The sequence below is a fragment of the Euphorbia lathyris genome, chromosome 4 (assembly GCF_963576675.1).
Source record: "Euphorbia lathyris chromosome 4, ddEupLath1.1, whole genome shotgun sequence".
NCBI classification, from domain to species: Eukaryota; Viridiplantae; Streptophyta; class Magnoliopsida; order Malpighiales; family Euphorbiaceae; genus Euphorbia; species Euphorbia lathyris.
Genome location: NC_088913.1, coordinates 54,435,882 through 54,457,643, shown reverse-complemented (window position 1 = coordinate 54,457,643; position 21,762 = coordinate 54,435,882). Strand labels below are relative to the sequence as shown.

At 35.4% G+C, this 21,762-nt stretch overlaps 1 protein-coding gene and 1 long non-coding RNA gene across 2 annotated transcripts; both read right to left on the bottom strand.

The window, feature by feature from the left end:
• Window positions 1-1,781: 1,781 nt before the first annotated feature.
• LOC136225475 (protein ZINC INDUCED FACILITATOR-LIKE 1) lies at window positions 1,782-14,397 on the bottom strand. The gene is made up of 19 exons (XM_066013501.1): window positions 14,226-14,397; window positions 13,912-14,082; window positions 13,643-13,683; window positions 13,408-13,468; window positions 13,214-13,316; window positions 13,009-13,111; window positions 12,780-12,833; window positions 12,638-12,700; window positions 11,469-11,518; window positions 11,279-11,354; window positions 7,472-7,687; window positions 5,746-5,833; window positions 4,740-4,825; window positions 4,548-4,655; window positions 4,247-4,291; window positions 4,017-4,105; window positions 3,167-3,210; window positions 2,735-2,822; window positions 1,782-2,341 (listed from the first exon to the last, which is right to left on the bottom strand). The coding sequence occupies exons 2-19, from the start codon at window positions 14,054-14,056 to the stop codon at window positions 2,332-2,334; spliced, it is 1,470 nt and encodes a 489-aa protein (XP_065869573.1). The 5' UTR covers window positions 14,057-14,082; window positions 14,226-14,397; the 3' UTR covers window positions 1,782-2,331.
• Window positions 14,398-19,090: 4,693 nt separating this feature from the next.
• On the bottom strand, window positions 19,091-19,539 carry LOC136226341 (uncharacterized). Its single transcript, XR_010687694.1, has 3 exons — window positions 19,408-19,539; window positions 19,204-19,332; window positions 19,091-19,111 (listed from the first exon to the last, which is right to left on the bottom strand). It is a non-coding gene; the product is annotated as an uncharacterized lncRNA (long non-coding RNA).
• Between the last annotated feature and the right edge of the window lie 2,223 nt (window positions 19,540-21,762).

The window sequence follows — 21,762 nt, the reverse complement described above, 5'->3', positions numbered from 1 at the left end:
AATGAGGAAGTTATATGATTTTTTAAATATGTGAGGCAATTTTTACCATTTTTGAGGTACCTTTTGGGGTGAGTTAGCCCTTTATTTACATGGTATCAGAACTATGGTTCAATGTTGGTGCTCCTGCTGATATTAGCATCACGTACCAAATGAATTCGGCGTGAGGGGCGCGTATTAGACATTCCACATTCTTAAATAAAGAAGCTATATGACTTCTTAAATATGTGAGACAATCCTTACCTTTTGGGTTGAGATAGTCATTTGTTTACATTTAGAAGTCGCAATATTTTCGAACTCTTAACTCCCATTATATTATTCTCCCTACAAAAAGGAATATGATTATATTTGTTCTCGATTTTTTTTTTTGTGCATAACCTGTCAATGGCTTTTTATAGCCAAATCCTTAGCCTTGGCGCAACGGTAAACGTTGTTGTCGTGTGACCAAGAGGTCACGGATTCGAGTCTTAGGAGCGGCTTCTTGCCAAATAAATTGGGACCCCTCCCCGGACCCTCGCTCAGCGGGGACGCGTTGTGCGACCGGACCGCCCTTTTTTTAAACCTGTCAATGGCTTTTTATAGCCAAATTTTTGATCACCATCAATGAGTTTCTATAGCCCAATTTTTGACAAATTTTTCAATAGTAGTTTCAACTACCAAAGAAAAATAACATGGACATTATTGATGACTACTTTATCTATAGGATGAGAACAGAAGAAACTTTGACAAACCAACAATGTCCGCAATCAACTTCGTTTTGATTTAACAAATCTCCCCTCCAGACAAATGGGCAGATACTAGAGAAGCTCTTCAATTGGAGCTCATGTTGATTAGTTTATTGCAGAACAAAAACTTCTCTCAGGGAATCACTTTCATCATTATACCCGAAGAGTTCTTTTTTGTAGGAATTGTCTCTAGGTGAAAAATATCCTCTTTCCAGTTGCTCTCGTACTAGTAATACCGAATATAATTCTTCAAAGAATATTTTAAACCAGATCATCTATTTACTTGCTTAACAGATGAAATGTATTTTGCCTTAGTCGTAAAAAGTGCAACGTATTTCTGTAATTTAGATCGCTAAGAAATTGCTCCTCGGGCGAATGTAAATACATAACTTGAAATTCACCTTCTATGATCGAGGTCTCCTGATATATCAACGTTAATGAAGCCTTCCAAGATTGGGTCAAATACTCCATATCATAAGCATATCTTAGGACCTCCCTTCAAGTATCTCATAATCCATTTACCAACTCCCACTTCTTGGATTATCCAGGAATTTGCTTACAACTCCAATGGCATGTGCAATATTCAGTGTTGTACAAACCATGATATACATCAAAAGGATGGATATATTTCTATGATGAAAGTGCATAAAAATGACAATCCAACAGATATGTTATCTGAAGTTGTGATATGTAGCAAGTTTCAACATTGTTTGGAATTGTTTCGATATTCGCCCATGTTAGTTTGCCCAATAAAGGCATGGCCCTTTGTGGCAATATGGGGTGAAGTAGAAATTATACATAAAGAAGTGGTAAAACTACCGTTGACCTGATCCTAGTAAGAAGGTATGTAAGCAATCATGTCAGAGAATGATGCTGATGCAGTCAATTGGTGTTGTAGGTCACTAATATGATTGTTATGGATTTATTTCCGTATTCGTCCAAAGTTCAAATTATGTACAATTTGAAAAATTGTGAAAGTAGTTGGTAACAAAATTGTTGGATACTATTTTTGTTAATAGCTAAAAACACTAAAAATAAGCATAAAAATAAGTATCTTGCTAATTTTTCAATGGTGGTGAACACCACCACATACTATATAAACATTAATTTATATGAAATTAAATAGTGTAAAAAGAGATTCTTTAAGAAGAGGTTTCATCTTCTTTGTAAATACAATATGCTTTCTTCTTAGGACGAACTTGCGTTGTCAATCGATCCATGCAGTTAGTTATTTTTGCACAGGGAAACTCCAAATCTTGCTACATTTTGTGTGAAGTTATTTACTTCACTAGCGGTGGAAATTAAATGACGTGCTACAAAGTGAGCAGCCACATTCCTTAACCAATGAGAAAAAAAGAGACAAACATATATTTTAAGCTATCTACAATTAACTTTGGTACAGATTCAAAACCCAAACAATGGCACTCCAAAGAGCCACAACTTCTGCAACATGTGGAACCATCACAAATGGAGCTACAACAAGCTACAGAACTACTGTTACCTCTACTAATCACATTGCTCGAGCCATATTTTCTCTCATTAGTGAAGAGAGACACATCAACGTTGCATTTTACGTACCCGGGGTCCAGTCCAACACAGGGATTTGCTACTAGAACCCACTGTTACAGAAGAATGATGAGGCTGGGAATTAGAAATAGCCGCAATAAGGGCATTATTCCAGATGACATTATTTCTTTAGCAACATATCATTAGTGGTTGCTATATTATTGTTTTTGTTATTAATGAACGCCTGTAATCCTTTGTCTTAAAAGTTGATTTTTTAGGAAAGAAATACTAATGATAAATCCAGTCATTTTAATAATCTTATTGGTCCTGATAAAAAAACCTCATAAAAGGAAACGAACAAAGGGAATAAGAGTTAAGATAGAAATTCACCCAAAAAAATGTTTTGAGAAAATAAATATTAGCTCATTGGAAATAGAAAACTACATCAACTAATTTGAATACAATGAAGTAAAATGCAAATTCCTTTGAATATTAAAAAAGCCTACCTTAACCTTGGAATTAGGAAAGGTCTGAATGTCATCAGTACAGCAATTAACTGGACCATATTCAATATGAAGAACACCATATGGTCACCTGCATAACAATAATCCAGAAGAAAGCAAGTATTATTGAAATGAAGAATAATATTTTTTGCTTTGAATACAAAACTATAATTGTGCTCCATAACTCTATTCTTACAGATCGATTATGTATCTTTTTTTTTTTTTTTTTTTTCTCTTAAATCTATTTTCTGTATACTGATAAAATAAGATAATCTCTTTCCTCCTGATTTCTTTCAACCTCTCTTACAAAATTGTGCAATCTAATTACAATAGGAATTTAAAATCTACAGCTAATACATAACATAATAATACAATGAATAGATAACTTTGACTTCCTTAACAAGTGTTAAAAAAACTTGATGAAGTATATCATACCTGGAAGGAAGGCAGCATCTTGACGCTTTTGCGCCCATGAAAAACTGTAAGTACCAAATTTGAGGAATTACTTTAGATTGAATTACAATATTATGCAGCAAAGCAAAAGTATAGCAAACAATGGATATTTATACTTTAATTCATCTGAAAATGGGTCGTAAGTACTCATCCGTTGCTATTATAAATCAAATAATATCCTCCATGTGTTTTGAATTCCATTAATTAGCAATAATAGAAGACAAGAAAATGTTAAAAAATTTATATTAGTAAGGTGGAAAACTTTGAATCCTTCACAATTTTGAGGTTCCATGTCAAATGATATAAATTGATCTGTCTAAATGTTTGTAACTTTTCCAAACCGGCTATTGAATATCTCGGGTTTTTGGTTCTCTCCATTTATTTTTGGCTATTTTAATTCATCTTTGTTACTTTCTTCTCTTTTAAGGTATTTTCTTTTTCAGGTCAATATAGATAACCCTGAATAAGAAACCGTTTAACTTCATGAGTGGTTCCCAAAAGCTATGAATAACAGACACAGAGAGTAGTACTTTCACTACTAATCCTTTTTTTTTTCCTATCATGGGCTTTTTATTTTAATTCAATTTAACTATTTTCTTTACTAAGTGAGCTTGCCTTGCAATATAAACAATCTTTAATGCAGGATAACCAGAGCCGAACCTTGAAGATATATGAAATTGGACAACCCAAACTCAAAATGATATCCCGAATTTGCCTTGCAAAACCCTATTGCTTTCTCTGGCATTTTTTTTTTTTTTTTATATTAACATTGTCAAAAAGCTTTACGAGTTTGTACTAGTTCCCTACTGTTAAAAGAAATTAGGAGACTTACATAGCACCACCTCCTGCTGGACCGAGTGCTTTAAAAAGAGACATTGCTGTCATGGCCATGCCATTAGCAGCTCCTCTTTGGTGCTGATCCTGAAATACAATGCACAACAAAGAAAATTAATTTGATTACATATTCATTTGATGTAGACTTAGGTTTGACTTGAGTTCTTCTATGGATATAAGTGACCTTACTAATAAAAAATTGCATAATAGAGAAAGTGAGAAACTTACCACTGCTCTGTTTTGTAGAAGGAATAAACCTGTAACAATTGACACCTGTTTCATACAAAACAATAGATGGATATATCAAACAAGAGAACTTGGATAAGGGCAACGAGGTTTAACACAAGAACAACTTAACAACAGTCGTTCATCAACTATCAAATGGAAGAAAATAAATACATAAGAACATTTTTGTTTGACTTTCAACAGATTACAAGTCCGTGAATTCATTCATTGATGATTATGTTCGTATATGGATAGCAATACAATGTGCATTTACAAAAAAGTACTGAAGAGTTGCAACACTTACAGATAGAACATTCTTCGTAATTGATGCAAAATTCAGCAAAAGGCTAAGGGTGAACCCCGATAACATGGCAATAAATGGATAACTTGTCAATAATGGTATGGATATAGCCTGCATACAAATAACAATAATTAGACCACAATAAATAGGTCACAGAAGAAAACTCACAAGCACTCCAGGATAGGTTATAGTTACCCCAGCAATCCGAGCTATCGTTATAGGCCCAAGAATCCTCTCCAGATATGGATATAAAGCAGTTTGAAAGATAAGAAGGCTGAAGCCTGATAATCAATTTGTTAGAGATTTTTCTCAAAATGTGTAGATCTTTTTTATTTACAAATAAATGACATAAAATATTTATAAGGTAAACTTTAATGCAATTACAAAAGCCTACAACAAGCTCACTCTTGTCACCAATCAAAATTTCCATGCACTACTACTAACAATGTGCAACCTTTTCCCATAAAGAATAGAATCAGACATTCACACTTATCAAAAAGTTTAGACAGCACAGACCCTAAAATAGATCAATCAAAACCATATTACCTAAAAGAAAATGCATTAGTTGAAGGATTCTTTTAACATAATGCATCATATATAAAACAACCCACAAACGAGACCTTGAAAAACTTATCACCACAAACTGATATTCTCCAAATGCTGAGCTCCCATTGAGAAATTGTCTGTTCTGTAGTTAGACAATCTAATATCATTTCATTTAAAGTGGAATGGAATGGCACAAGCAATTGGGAAAGAGGACATCTCATCTAACTAAAATTACAAGCACGGAATCATAGAATTGGTTTCAATGACTTATAAACTGAATGAAACATCTTTTGATGTAACTGTTATTACTTGGATTATTATAAAACTACCCAGAATTTAAATCATTGAGATAAAAGTTCTTCTGGTACAAGAATGTCCCTTTATATTGAAGGTTGTACTTCCTATCGTAACGGAAATGGAAAAGGAAACCGAAATGGAAATGTAAATGGACACCCGGAAACATTATTTCTATAAAAGTTTAGCTAGGAAACAGTAATGGAAACGGACACGAAATGAGGAAACGCTACTGAAAAATAGATTGCGTGCAACATAGCTTCCTATAACTGGGGATCACAAAGCAGATAATAAATTGCAAATAATGTTGACAGAAAAAGGCACCATGATTTTAAAATAAATGCGCAAGATTACTACACACCTGTAACAGCAAGGACTTCCCCAACATCCTCAGATGAAAAGTTCAGGCCACCAAGCTTTCTAGGACTGACAGCCCATAACGAAAAGATCTAGCGAAGACCCATCACAAAAAACACAATATAATCAGACATAATCATGAGAAAACAACAACAAACTGCTTAGAAAAACTAGTATCTCTGCAGGAAAGCTGAAAGCAAGTTCCAACCAAGGTTCAATTAGTTAATTAATAATGACAACATCATTTAGCATATACGTCAGACATTCTTTTTGATACTGAATTCATTAGATTTGCAACAATGAAGTGGCAACATTTTATTGTAGAAAAGAAAAGTTCTTGGAAGTAAATTTTTTTAACAGTATAATGAACGCCAGGCATAATAATAATGATCTTGTTCAAATGCATAGAGTTTAGCAAATTATATAAACAGTCATGGTTATGTGTGGTCGGCGTGGGTATGAACATGGTAACATGCTGCTGCTGAAGAAAAACAATTAACGGCTGGCAGCAGCAATGGAGAAAATGGAAAGAAAAGAAAAGAGCTCATTTTTAAATTGAAAGGAGGTCAAGGTTGCTATGGTAACAGAGTTATTTAAAGAAATAAATAAAAGAAACCCCAGTCCATTTTTAGTATATGTTAATCAACTTCTTGTGCTAGGAACAAAAACGGATAAGTTTTTACCAGTGTATTAAAGATACCAGTCACTGTTCCAATTGCTCCACTTACATTATCTATCATCTTCTTAATTTCTTCTCTAGCAGAATGCGAGAATTTACCTTTCATTTAAAGAAAATGAAATATTAGCAACTTATGAAGATAATATTCTTGGTATTAAATTTGATTTCATATCGTTTCCTATCTAATTGAACTTCAAACTTGTTCTTCCCTTGCAGCTGGAATTACTCCATTCAGTAAATGCTTGTTTCTCAGTGCACAAAGAACAGAAAATAACTGATGGTATGAATATCAAGTGATCCGATGCCAAGGAAGCTAATATTATGAAAAGCATAGCAGCAGGAAACACTGCAATGTTTATTCATTTAATGAACCACATGACAGTCGAACCGCACTATTTTCAGCCTTATGTAATATCATAAGCTGGCTCCAAGCTTGTTGGATAACTGGAAACCACTTTCATAACAAGTCTCTGTGAGTGCTATCATGCCATTCAGACTTAACCCAATTTATGAACCAAAACTTAATACTTCTAGCACTTTCAAACAGCTTAACATCAAGTACTTTGACCCTTGATTAGTTGATTCTTTGTTGTTTACACTGATGATATCTTAATATACAGCACTACAAAAGGACCCAGAATGAACACATCCCTTCATCTAACAAGTCACGGAGTCGTCCTCACACCGTTGCTTCACGAGTGTATGAACTAGTGGGCCTTATTTTTTCCTACTAATTATGGAGAAAGCCAATAAAGTCAAAGCCATTTGAAACATCAAGTACTTGCTTGTTAGAAGTGTCTTTGTTTTCAACATCAATGTTTATGGGTTAGAACAAGACTTGAGCACTTGTTGACCAATGCTATCAACAAGCTTCATCAAAATCTAGCAATTTCTCCATTTATATCATTTCAAAATGCACATTAACAAATAGCAAGCAAAAACTTAAACAAACCAGAGATATTTAAAATGAACTTCAGTAATATATAGCCATATTAGAATCTACATATTAACTCAACGAATATTGCATGTTAAAAATAGTGCTAAGAAATACCTCTGTGTAAGCCATATCATGAAGTGAGAAAACACAGTAAACAATAATAGATGACATTAAGGGCCAATTCCTTATAAGCGCTCCACCATTAGATGGTTTGTTTCCTTCATTGTCCAGTCCACTTTCATGTCCTTTAGACCCAACAGATGCAGTTTCGAGAGCATCAAAAGAGTCATTGCATAATAGCTTATTTCCATCGTGTTTATGCAGTGTTTCCTGTAAAAGAGGAATAGTTGCCCACCAGCTATAAGATTAGCAAAGGGACCAATCACATTCCTAATCCTCAAATGAGTCAAATACTACAGAATATTTGCCTAAACTAATAAGAACTGAAATAAAATCTCTATCAAGAAACAAAGTCTTGTAAATAAACCTTGAGTAATTTACCAGAGTTGGTATTTTTTTGGTAAATATGAAAAATACACATTAACAATTTAGAACATTGTCTATAAGTACAATATGGCTCCCAATGGCCCAACCTGCACTTTGGTTGATTCAGGCCAACTCCTCATTGGACTATCCAGCTTGACATTTGTAGAGCACTGAATCGAGTTGCGTATTCTATATATATATATATATATAAATGTATATACATATATAATTATTGTTAAATATCCCACAATGCTGAATTAGGGAGCTATATGGCTCATATGCTGAATTAGCGTTGCATGGTTCTAGTAATTTTTTATGACATTGGTCTATAGTGGGAGTTAGGAGGAGCATCTTCAATATTTGGCTACCTTCCAACAGGTTTTAGCTGACAATCATTTTAAGGTTAACCCAACGATTTGCTCCTTTGTGGCTTCTATTGATTATCTTGGGCATTGCATCTCATAACAAGGGGTTAAAGTGGCTCCATCAAAAATTGCAGCAGTATCAAATTGGCTTGTACTATGAACGTGAGGTGGAGTTAGGGTTTCTAGGGCTAACAAGCTATTAAAGAAAGTTTGTTCGCGACTATAGCAATATTGCTAAGCCACTGGAAGAGTTGACAAAGAAGAAGAACTTTCTATGGAATGAGAATGCTCAATCAGCGTTTGAGCTCTCAAAAGAAAAGCTTAAAGCTACACTACTGTTAGCCTTCCCAATTTCAGTGAACCTTCCTACCTTGAGTGATGCTTCGGGCTCCGGTGTTGTAGCACGTTGGCAGACCCCTTGCTTACTTTGGTAAGGCCCTATCTGATAACAATTTAGCAAAGTCAGGCTAGGAGAAGGAGCTAATGGCTTTGGCCCTCGCAATTCAACATTGGCGACCATATTTATTGGGCTGGAGGTTCACTGTCTATACTAATCAGAAAAGCTTGCACCATCTATTACGACAACAAATCAACACAATGGACCAACAGAATTGGTTAGCCAAGTTTATGGTTGGTTACACATTCGATGTTCTATACGAACATGGAAAGCAGAACTAGGGCGCTGATGCTCTCTCACAATGACAAGATTCATCTGAATTTACCTCTAACATCTTTTCCTACATGGTCAGAAGACACACAATTACTTGAAGAAGCTACCAAGACCCACAGCTTCTTGATATCAAGGAAGCCTTACAATTTCCAAGCAAAGATATGGTTGAAGCAGGGGTTTTGATTCGAAAGGGAAGTCTGGTAATAATCCCCATCCCCCAGTCTAAATGGAACCCTTCCATTTTAGACAAATTTCAAAATAATGTCGTTGGAGGGCATTCGGGCTATTACAAAACCTACAGGATTGCAACAACTTTCTATTGGAAGGGAATGGTTCGGTGAATTAAAGAATGTGTGAGGCAATGTTCTACATGTCAGAGGTATAAGGATTCTTCCCTTTCTCCTGCTGGTCTTTTACAGCCTCTTCCTAGACCTCAGGTTGTTTGGGAAGACATCTCAATTGATTTCATTGTTGGGATGCTAAAATCAAAAGGATATGATGTTGTGATGGTTAATTGTTGACGGGTTATTTTAGTACAACGACTTTGTGGCCCTCAAACACCCATACACAGCTAGAGTTATTTGTTAAATAGGTGGTTTGCTTACATGGATTCCCGAAAACTATCATGACCAAGATCCACTGTTCATGAGCTGGTTTTGGCAAGAGTTGTCCAAACTGGGCACTCAACTCCAATACAAATCATATCAGCCCGAAAATGACAGACATATTGAGGTAGTAAATTGTTGCCTTGAAGCATACCCTTGTTGCTTTGCTTTAGATCAGCCATGTCAATGAAGTCAATGGCTTCCATGGGCTAACTATTGGTTCAATTCTTCCTTTCAAGTGACAATAGGCACTACCCTGTTTGAGGTTGTTTTATGGGAGGAAACCTCTTATTTATTATCCTACAGTTAGTGTCTGGCAAAGTTCAAGTAAAAGTTGTGACTCAAGATCTCCAGGACCGAGATGAAGCTTTGGAACAACTAAAGTTTCACTTATGGCATTCCCAACAGTAGATGAAGATGTAACAAATGAATACTGTATGGATGTCCAATTTGAGGTTGGGGATTCAGTGTATCTGAAGCTGATACCTCACAACCAGCAATCCGTTGCTCGATGAATTTAACACAAGTTGTTTGGGCAAAATCTTTGGACCCTACTAAGTTGAGGCTAAGGTGGGGGACCAGTCGCTTATTGGCTACAACTTCCCACTTCTTTTAAAATTGATCCACTGTTCCATGTCTCACAGATCAAGAAAGCCATCGAGATCAACCATCATCTGTCATGCTCCCACCAAAAATGGAGTTGGATCCTACAGCTGCCATAGTCCCTGAACAAGTGCTTGCGACTCGCACAATTCAGCAGCAAGACGAATCAATTTCTCAATGGCTTATGCAGTGGCAGTCCGAAGGCATTGAAGAAGCCGCTTAGGAGGAAGACTTTGTGATAAAGATCGAGGATCCACATTTAAGTCTTGCCTAGAAGACTTTATCTGAAAGGGGCAGCAATGATAGCGAATATGCTAGTAATGAGAAAATTCTGGATCATACTTCAATTGGTCCTAGAGAATTGAAGGTTTACGTTAAGAAGAAAAAGGCCCTTTCAAAAAAAAAAAAAAAAAAGAAAAAGGCTATGAAACAGGGCAAGGGCAATATTGGGAATTAATTTGATTTTCTGTAATTACAACTGGGCAGTATGTTATGCATAACGGTAAAACGTAGTTACAGTCTAGTTTGAGCTACACACAAGGGTGAGAGGTTCGAGTATATATCGGATAGTTTTTGTTAGAGGGAATAGCTAATTTGGTATCTTTTTCTACCTTGTAGCAGAGCTCTATCTTGGACAAAGATTAGAGAGGGAAGTCATTTCCTGTGGGACTGATGATAATCTATCAATCCAATTTTCCTAATTATTACAGTTCTATTTCCTCTCTAATTCTTGCTTTGATCCATGATTCCTACACTATTCTGCGTTTCTTATCATGTGTTGGCTGGTATGGGAATTACCTGGATAGTTCAATCGAATTTGGTTTGATATTCTTCAATACGGGATTAAACTGGAACCTACCAGACACCAGCCCAGTTCACGGGTTTTGTAGTCTAGTTTTAAAATTGAGTAAAACTAGTGGCACAAAAGTAGTCAAGGAACGCATCTCAGTTGATGCAAAATAATGATAATTGTGCATTTTTTATAGTCTTTAAGACATAATTCTAGAATAAGTTGCAATATAGCATATGCTAAGATTTTCTGAGCAATCTGCAGAAGATTCAACCAGAAAAGGGGCTTGATATTGAAGACAATACAATACTGAAATTAACTAAGATGTCAAGCATAAAAATATCTCAAAACGACAGAAATATTATATATGAAATTATATAAAAAGCAGATTATGATACGTACCGGAAGCCAGAAACAAGCAATAGTCACTCCTAATGCAAAAACCGAAATACACAAGCAGGGTAGGAAGTACGGAAATCTGCATGAAAAATCATGTTCGGAAATACCATTAAACTGATGGTCAATATCAAATAAACAAGATTCAGAAAACTGCATCCTGCACACAAAGACTTAGTAGTTGAAATTCACTAACCTCCCAAACAAGGATTCCTTAGAAAAAATATTTGGATATAACTCTGCTGGCTGAAATGTCAAAGTTGTCCATAAACATTAAATATAAGCAGCAAAGAGAGAGAGACAGATGAGTGGTAGTGTAAGAACTTAAATTACATCCAGAGCAAATTTGATTCATGAATATGCTTATAAAATTTATATATGAACCAAGAAAACGAAAAGCTTTCAATGACTGAAAACATGCAAGTCATGATCATCCTCCGCTCAGTATATGCAGTTTAATTTAGGTTGCTTGCCAGTCCTTGTAAAAAACAGATTTTGCAAGTAGATCTTCCAGTTTCTCAATATAAGAGTTAAATCCTAAACCTGTGTGTTTTCCTCAGAATCTCAGCTGGGTTCCACACTTTTATTTAGTTTTGTATTATTTCTTTTTTTTTTTCCCCTTTTTTGCAAGGAAATAGTATTGCAATTGGTGATAGGAATAGCAAATTTGTTTATGTTGTAACTCATGATGTATCTGCAAACAAATATTATGTTGTTGAGCATTCCCTTTGAGCAAATGTTGTTGCATGGGAGCCTAGGCATAGTGAAAAGTAAGCAAGGGTTAATACATTCCCTCCAACCTAATTTCCATCATCAAAAGCCTCAGAAAGCAACTGGATTACATAGATACTAACATAAAATAATGTTATATGGGGCAATAGAACTTCTTAACTAGGAAAAATCTAATCATTTAAATATAAATAAAAATTACTGAAAATCTTCCCTTTTTTTCCTTAGCCAGATGGTCCTTACGAGGAAATATTAGACATTTCTCCCCATAAAAAATAGCACTTCGATTGTTGCTTGACATCAATATCTCTCTAATATTTACAACTTCTTTCAATACAAATTAATATTATTTATTAAACTCCTCATTTCAAATTGCATGATATTCCAAGATGCATTATCATTTCTAGAAGAACATGAAAAAGTTTTAAAATTTAGTCTTAAACTCACTTGACTATGATCTAGAATAATTACACCATAATCAATACAACTTCAATCCACAATTTTTACTAAGATTATAAATATAGGATTAAATATTTGACCAGGTAACCAGGTTCTTTGCCTAAAATAAAGGAAATTTCAATCAACGTCAGAGATGAAGCTTATTCCCTGAATATATACTCAGAGCATTTGAAGTACCTGGGCAAGGAAACCTCCTAGAGCTGGGCCAATTATCAACCCTATACCCCATGACGTACTTACCTAAAATTTAGTTACATCATATCAGTACTAATTCAGTGCATTTGAGAACAGAAATTATAGACAGGGGAAAAGAGCTTACAGTTGACATTCCTAAAGATTGGTGCTCCTCTCGGAAAATTTCAGCTGCATATGCCTGTTCAACAAATACATATTTTGGAATCCAAAACTAATAGAATAAAAAGGAGCGGCTACGGTGACCATACAACAAATAATTCAAAATTAAAGAGAAGAGAACAATCAAAAACTTCCAGCAATTCCTTTCCCAATGATAATGATAATTAAAAACCATATACAATAGAAGTTGCTACCTTGATAGGTCCAAGTAAACCATTCAAACTTCCCAGAAGAAACCTTGTAATAACAGCCATCCAAAAATTTACGCTAAGGCCAAAGAGAGTGTTGAAAATAACCCTGAGATGAACCAATAATCATAACATGTATAGAATAATAAAATAAGATTAAATAAAAATTCCAAACTTGATTAGAGTTCATGAGGAAGTAGTTATTACTAACACTGAAAGGGTCCCAAAAATGATGACAGGTTTACGACCATAACGGTCAGCCACTAATCCCCAGAAAACAGATGTCAAAGCCCTACCAAGCATAAATGAGGACCCTTCAAAATAGGGAGGGGGTTTATTAGAACTCAGACACAGGAAACTATGCTATTGAGGAAGAGGTAGAGGTAGAACCAAGTAGAAACTTACCAATATATCCAGCATAATAGCCAATGTCTTCCTCCTGTTTTGCAATATTGAAGTCCCTAACCTGATAAATTGATAGTAAATGATGAATAAGGAATCATCATAATGGATTACAAATTATTCCATATAAAAAGAAATGGGAGAAGTTATATAGCTTTAAGTAAATCCTCTTAAATTGTAGGATTTAGAATTACAAGAGTGCTATCAACTAAAAATATAAATATATACATACACTTACCATGAAGTAAAGAAATGGAAAAAGAGATGATATAGGGAGTGCTGCAAGAAAGAACATCAGGGTTATTATGCTTTAAATAAAAACAAGCAAAACTGCCTGAATAAGTGCAGCGATTTAATTATGAATTGTCACTGCCTAAATATGCGATTAAACTATGTTGGACAGCAACAAGAGTGACGCTGTGGTCCTATGGGAAAACTAAAGCAATGCATAAAAAGCAGCCAGAATTTAGTGTAAAAATGGAATCGATTAAAAGAAATGGTACGAACCAGTACAAAGCACAATAATCCATATTGAGAGAAGTTGTCGAATGGGTAGTCCAGTAGTGGACTGCTTGAGTCGATCGACTTTACAACCGGGACAATTATCATAGAAATCTTTATTCAGAAATGGCTCCGTGTAGTGTTTTTCCATGGTTGGATAAGCGCGCAGATGCTATGCTGCAATGCAATGCAAGCAAGTTTTATTGAGAACCAACCAATAATCTTCAATAACAAAATCATCATTGCATGCGTCATCGCCTCAATACTTACTCATAAAACGACAATAATGATTAAACAGAAAATTGCTAATTAGTACGTACCTTGTTGGACCCATCTGAACTCTGACCACAAGGAAGCAAAACAACATTCGATCACGTTTTTTGTGAAGCATCAAACAAGTTCTCTGTATTTACTCACATGTACACAATTACAAAGAATAATCTCTCAATTTCCATCAGCAGGGACAAATGCAATTTTGGACTTACGCCACCCTAATTTGTTAATTTCTCATGTCGTAATTAACAATAAAGCAAAAAGGTGCATTTTGCTATATTCTAATCTAACCTGATACATGTCTTCTTATTTTTTTTCTTCTTCGAATACTCATGTAAAGTATATGACATTATATATATTTTTACATTTGTAGTAAGGACTAATACGTATTATAAGGTCCACATATAGTGGAGAATCCAAATTTTTGTAATGGTAGCTCAATTTTGAATGGGTCATTATCACTTTTGGAGTTGGAATTTTCAGATAGCTTTATCAACAAAGAACAAAGAACAAAATGTCTAGTCAGATAGCTCTATCATGCTTTTATTAATTTGAAAATGCGATTTGCTCATAAGATTTCATAATTACAAAAGTAATTATACTCTTTTTCTCAAATATCTTTACCTGTTACAAATTTTTATATGCTTAATTACAAATAGATGTCCCGTAGTTTCGCCGACTTCAAATTTAACCGATAACGACCTCAAAATGAAAATTTTCAAGAATTAATTTTTTTGAAACAAGAATTAAAGTTGTTTAGTATTATATTCATTTACTATGGAACCATATTTTTTATTTTTCAAAATCATATTTTTGGAGTCTTCTCTATAAACAACACCTTAATGACCAAATCTAACCAGTTTAAGAATTAAAATTACTTAAAATATCATTTAACTCTTGAAAGTTTTCAGTCAAATTCTGACAACGTGAACATAAATGCAAAATTTTACAAATCACAGTGCGTTAGCAAAAAAAATAAAAAAATACCACAAATACCCATATACAAATTGGCGAAACCACGTGATATCTACTTGTAATTAACCCATTTTTATACCAAACTGATGACACTTTGAGAAGAGTTATTGAGTTATAGGCCTTTTCATATCTGTTCTTGTCCTTTTGCAAATGTGCAAAGCTTCTCGATAAAGCAAAGGTTTATCAAAGAGAGGATTATGTTATCCGTTTTCTCGAAGGCTAAAGGCATAATGCTTCCCCAATCCCCTCAACTTGTCCAAATTTGTCATTTTATCCACTCAACTCATCGAATATCCTATTTACCTCCTTAATTCCATAAAAGTGGTACCCCTCAACTTGTCCATTTATCCTCCCAACTCATAGAATATTCTATTTACCCCCTTAACTCCATAAAAGTGGTATTTTTCACCCCTTACCATCCGTTATCGAAGCCTAAATTGATAACTTTTTTTAAACGTTAAACCTATATTTATGCTGTTTTGTAAGTGAAACCTAAATTGATACTTCTCCAAAAATCATAGGCCTATTTTGGTACATTATCCCTACATATAATGTATTTAACTTGTTTATATTAACGTTCTTGTTATTTGTATTTTTTATTCGTTTTTTCTCTTTTTAACTTTTTTGACTATTATAAAGGGATAAGAAATATCATTTTTATGGAGTTAAGAGGGTAAATAGGATCATAAGTGGTGAGAAATACCACTTTTATGGAGTTAAAGGGGTAAATAGGATATTCGATGAGTTGAGAATGGGTAAAATGACAAATTTGGACAAGTTAAGTGGGTGAGAAATACTATTTTTATGGAGTTAAGGGGTAAATAGGACATTCGATGAGTTGAGGAGGTAAAATGACCAATTTGGACAAGTTAAGAGGATTGGAGAAGCATTACGTACCAAAGCTAAATCATGATTATATTTGTGAAAGATCACAAATCTTGATAATGAATTATCAGATATACTACTGCTTTATCTCTGGTTGTTACAACAACAAAGGCAAATTTTAGGAGGTCAAATAATTGAGTCTTCTGGAACTTAGCCAAACGTTAATTTTAGGGACAATTACAAAATTAGCACCTTTTTGGGGGTTAGTTTTCATTTCTAATACACTTTCAAAATCTCATCAAAACTAACACATTTCATTAACTAATTTCCAACCTTACCCTCATCTCTAACCTTTTAATAACGGGGACAATTACAAAACTAGCACCTTTTTGGGGGTTAGTTTTCATTTCTAACACACTTTCAAAATCTCACCAAAACTAACACATTTCATTAACTAATTTCCAACCTTACCCTCATCTCTAACCTTTTAATAACGTTGTCTTCCCCCCATTTTTCTCTTTTCGTCCCGCTCTCTCTCTCTCTCTGTCTCTCTCTCTCTCTAAAGAACGGGATCAATTTACAGCTAACGATCAACAATCAATCCAACCCACAGTGTGTGCTTTAAGATTTTATACACAATCATGTAAGTTTTTCATGAATTTACAATATTTAAAGCTTCGTCCTATTCATTGTTGATGTATCAGTTTGTTTCTTTGAAACCCAATGTATATCGTTGTTGTCGTCTATTCATGCTATTCCTGTTCGTGCGAAACCATAAAATGAGTGACATCAATTGTAAGAAGATGCATTTGATTTGGAACTTCAATCTGCGATTTTCTCGACAGTGTCGATTATTGTCGATATGAATGTCGATATGAATGTCGATACAAGATTCATATCGACATTCAGAGATGTGTGATTTTCCATTCTAAATCATAAAATTCAAACACAAAGCACATAAAACATAAGCATAATTTTTATATTATATATTAAAAAGGAAAGAAATACATAAAACATTAAAAAACGAAAAAAATAGAGTAACAAACACAAAACACATAAACAAAAAAAAAGAAACAAACACAGAACAACTAATATAAGTACGTAAACATTAAAAAAAAACAAAAAAAAAAAACACAATTATTGGTACTCAGGACCCATTAACACCTCAGCGTAGTCCTTCTTGGACTTCTCCAAGTCCCGCTTGAGGCGCCTTACTGTCCTCCTGAGCCGCCTGTTTTGGGTCATGACTGACTCCAGAAGGTCAGAGGTCTCTTCTGCAGCCCAAGACATGGTTTGTGCCATGCCCATCATGAACCTGACGATTTCGTCCGTGTCTCCATCACGGAACGAGAGGATGAAAGAAGCCATGAGTTCTTCGAACTCAGGCATAGGATGAGGTGGTGGTGGTGGTGGTGGTGGCGACTGTGGTGATCCCGGTGGTGACGCTGCCATTGTTTTTGGATAAACTTGAGAACTGAAGAGTTTACTAGAATGAATAATAAAGTATGAACAGGTAATGAGTCTATTTATAGATGAAGGAATTGTAATATGCATGGGGAATCTCAACAGACTATAGGGTGATATTCGAATAAGAGTGACATTCGAAGAAGAGTGAAAGTCAAATTAATCATTACCTGCATTTAATGCTCACTAATAGAGTATTCCAGAAAAACGTCTATTCATATTCCGTCGATATACGTTGATATATAAGACGTATCGACATTCAAACCGACAATACTTTGCAGATACGTGCCGATAGGTGTCGAAATCTATGTTGTATCGGCATATATCGACGTATTTAATGCTTAGCCTGATAGTCAAAGTCATCATTACATGCATTTAAGGCACCGCTTAACAGATCATTCTAGAAAAACGGCTATTCAGATTCCGTCGATATACGTCGATATATGAGCCGTATCGACGTATATGCGCCAATATGTGTCTATATGCAAGTTGCATCGACATATATCGGCATATCTCATAGTTTGAAGTGTGAATACCAATAATATATAATTTTCGTTAACTTTCTTCGTTTAGTTACAATAATATAACATTTAATTTACTTATGTGTTTATGGTAATGCAGAAATATGTCCACCCCGAATATTTGTATGTGTATGGTTTCGTGGGATGGAGAATGGAAAAAAGAGGGGCCAATGGACACTATGATATACGTTGGTGGTCAATCTAAGGTGCTCCATTTTTCAACCCCAACTGATTACCAAACTTTGAGAGATAGAATTCACGCTTCCCTGAATGTTGATGCAACCTGTTTTGACATACAAATGGCAATGCACACAACATACGGTCCAAATAAACTTTTTGGACGATTAGCACAAATTGTGGATGACAGTGATATAGCTGGTTTCGTTGAGTTTTGTAGATGGAATAAACCCGATGTGATGCCATTATATGTGACTATGACTTCTCGAATGTTGTGACTTCAGTTCCTGCTCTTTCTTCTCCTTCTCCTCCTGATCTTTATTCTCCTTCTCCTCCTGGTCTATCTTCTCCTCATTTTCTCTATTCTCCCTCTCCTCCTGAACAGTTTGGTCATCCAGACCTTGTCCTCCAATCCCCATATCATACATATCAACGTCGCGTTGTGACTTCAGTTCCTGCACATCACGTTCTACAACGGACAATCTATTTACAAGGGTATTCAGTTTCCTATCTTGCTGACCAAAGTGTTCAGTTATCATCTTCTCCTGCTCATCAAACTTGGCATTCATCTTCTTCTCGTGCTCATCAAACATCCTCCTCAGTACTCGTTCAATACCAGAGTGTTTCTTCTTCTGGACAGGTACTCTAGGTGAGACAATGAAGGCATTTTCATCATTATCAGTATCAGATTCACTGCCATCCTCTACATCAACATATCCGCCTTTATATGTACCCAATCCCTCATGTTCCTCCTTTTCCATACCTTCATCCTCTTGCTCCTCTTTCCCCTCTTCTTCCACCTCCTTCCCCTTTGCAACCTCTTGCCCTTTTTCCTCCTCTTGCACCTTTTCCAAATCGGCAAAGACATGGTCATAACAGACCATCCACATGTTTACTAGATGATCATACCATGAGCTTTCTTTCTCGGTGTCTTCAGCTGTAAGTTTTGTGGCATTTGGTTTTACACCCGACTAAAAATACAATACAAATGTACAAATAAACAAATCAGTCAGATGTATAGCACAATAGTGACACATATAGGCACAATGCTTGGTCAACTTACTTCAAAAATGGTTAGGACTTTGGGCAATTTAGCGATAGCGGTCTTTTTCCATCGTAGCCATCGTGGGATGCGAGTGCCTTTCTTCTCATACCATGTCCGGGTGGCATCCCATACTTCCAACAACCAAGCCTGCAACAAAGGTCCAATTTGTTATTTATGCCTATGACCAACATTTCTAGTATACAGAATATACACACATCATACCTGAAATACGTATGCAAAACCATATAGGTTGTATGAGACACGGTTAATCCTTAAATTCTCCCTATAAGCGATCAATTGATCAATTCGGTCTTTTCCACCATCTATTCCATTAACAAGAGACCTGTAGGTCACATCCCAGCCACAAACACCCCACGGGAACTCGTTAAACAATCTTGGAAATTCAGCAAGTTCCAACACCCAACGAAGAACTTTTTTTTCCCGAGTGTTATCCAACACACAACCAATGTCAAAATACAACATGGCAAATGAAACTGCATCCTGGTCAGACTGATCCTTCCAAACAGTTTGCAGCATAATTGTTTCCACGTCTTTATAGGATGGTGTAGGGATGCCTGGAAAAAACTTATTCCTAAATCTATATGGCTTCTTTATCCCACTGAACCTTTCCAGAAATGCTTCCATGTCCCCAAACCGTAACCCACTTAGGAGTCCAAACTCCCAATCCCCAAATCTTAACTCAACACCTCTAACTCTGAAGCAAAGCTCCCTGGGTTTGAGGTCTTCACGTATGATCTCCCTTGTTAAAATGGTGTGGCATAAGACTCCTGCAAATACTGTATTGGTCATTTCCAAGTACTGGCCGAAGCAACTCTTCCTAAATAGATTTAGTTGGTCTGATGTTAACAACCCCTTTATCTGTTCTGCTGCTTGTAGGTTACACCTAACCGTGATGACGCTTTCCGTTCCAAATGCTTTTTTGTATTTATATGCAGGTTTCTTCTTGGCTTTCTTCTTCGACGGAGAGGCATGCTCATCTCTCTTCCTCTTGTCTACACGATCATGCTGAAAAATGTTGTAGACATATCATCAGGGAACATAAAATCAAGCTAATTATAACGTTGACCTAGAATGAGTTAGCGTATGCTAGAATAAGAGAGTTATCGACAATATAACGTCGATATGAATGTTCTATCGGCAATATAACGTCGATATTAATGTTCTATCGGCAATATAACGTCGATATGAATGTTCTATCGGCATTATAATGACGATATGAAAGTTCTATCGGCAAACTGATCGACGATATGAATATTATAGCGGCAGTATATCGTCGTTATGGATGTTCTATCGGCCATTAGGCTGTCTATGAATATGTGCTATCTACAATTAGGTTGCCGATGAACATACACATCGACGAATTTCAACCAAACCGAATGACTTCCTAACACCAGACGAACCCAGAAAAAACCCTAACACCAGAAGCAGTAAACGAAACGAAACGAAACGAAATGTTCCTTCTCAAACACAACAAATGTACATGCAATAGAAGAGAGAAACGCAAATGTAAAGTCAAGTTATTTACCCTCTTTTTCGTTCTTCTTTCCGAGTTCGATTCGTTGTCTGAGCTTTGTGTTCTCGCCATGTCAACTCCAAGTAACAGAGATTCGCCGGATGAAATGTACAGAATCGGCCAATGAATCGCCGGAAAGTTAGAGAGATGAATAGAGGGGTGTTAGGTTAGAGTGATGGAAGTTCGAATATTGAAGAGCGGGAGCGGAGTGTTAGAGATGAGGGTAAGGTTGGAAATTAGTTAATGAAATGTGTTAGTTTTGGTGAGATTTTGAAAGTGTGTTAGAAATGAAAACTAACCCCCAAAAAGGTGCTAGTTTTGTAATTGTCCCTTAATAACGTTGTCTTCCCCCCATTTTTCTCTTTTCGTCCCGCTCTCTCTCTCTCTCTCTGTCTCTCTCTCTCTAAAGAACGGGATCAATTTACAGCTAACGATCAACAATCAATCCAACCCACAGTGTGTGCTTCAAGATTTTATACACAATCATGTAAGTTTTTCATGAATTTACAATATTTAAAGCTTCGTCCTATTCATTGTTGATGTATCGGTTTGTTTCTTTGAAACCCAATGTATATCATTGTTGTCGTCTATTCATGCTATTCCTGTTCGTGCGAAACCCTAAAATGAGTGACATCAATTGTAAGAAGATGCATTTGATTTGGAACTTCAATCTGCGATTTTCTCGACAGTGTCGATTATTGTCGATACTGTCGATATGAATGTCGATATTGTCGATATGAATGTCGATATGAATGTCGATACAAGATTCATATCGACATTCAGAGATGTGTGATTTTCCATTCTAAATCATAAAATTCAAACACAAAGCACATAAAACATAAGCATAATTTTTATATTATATATTAAAAAGGAAAGAAATACATAAAACATTAAAAAACGAAAAAAACAGAGTAACAAACACAAAACACATAAACAAAAAAAAGAAACAAACACAGAACAACTAATATAAGTACGTAAACATTAAAAAAAACAAAAAAAAAAACACAATTATTGGTACTCGGGGCCCATTAACACCTCAGCGT

Excerpts from the sequence above, each read along its gene's own strand:
- LOC136225475 (XM_066013501.1), bottom strand. The coding sequence starts at position 14,056 with ATGGAAAAACACTACACGGAGCCATTTCTGAATAAAGATTTCTATGAT. Across the intron at positions 7,688-11,278 it reads TTGCTTGTTTCTGGCTTCCG|GAAACACTGCATAAACACGA; the intron begins GTACGTATCATA and ends CCTCTTTTACAG. Across the intron at positions 2,823-3,166 it reads AGATGCTGCCTTCCTTCCAG|GTGACCATATGGTGTTCTTC; the intron begins GTATGATATACT and ends ATTGTTATGCAG.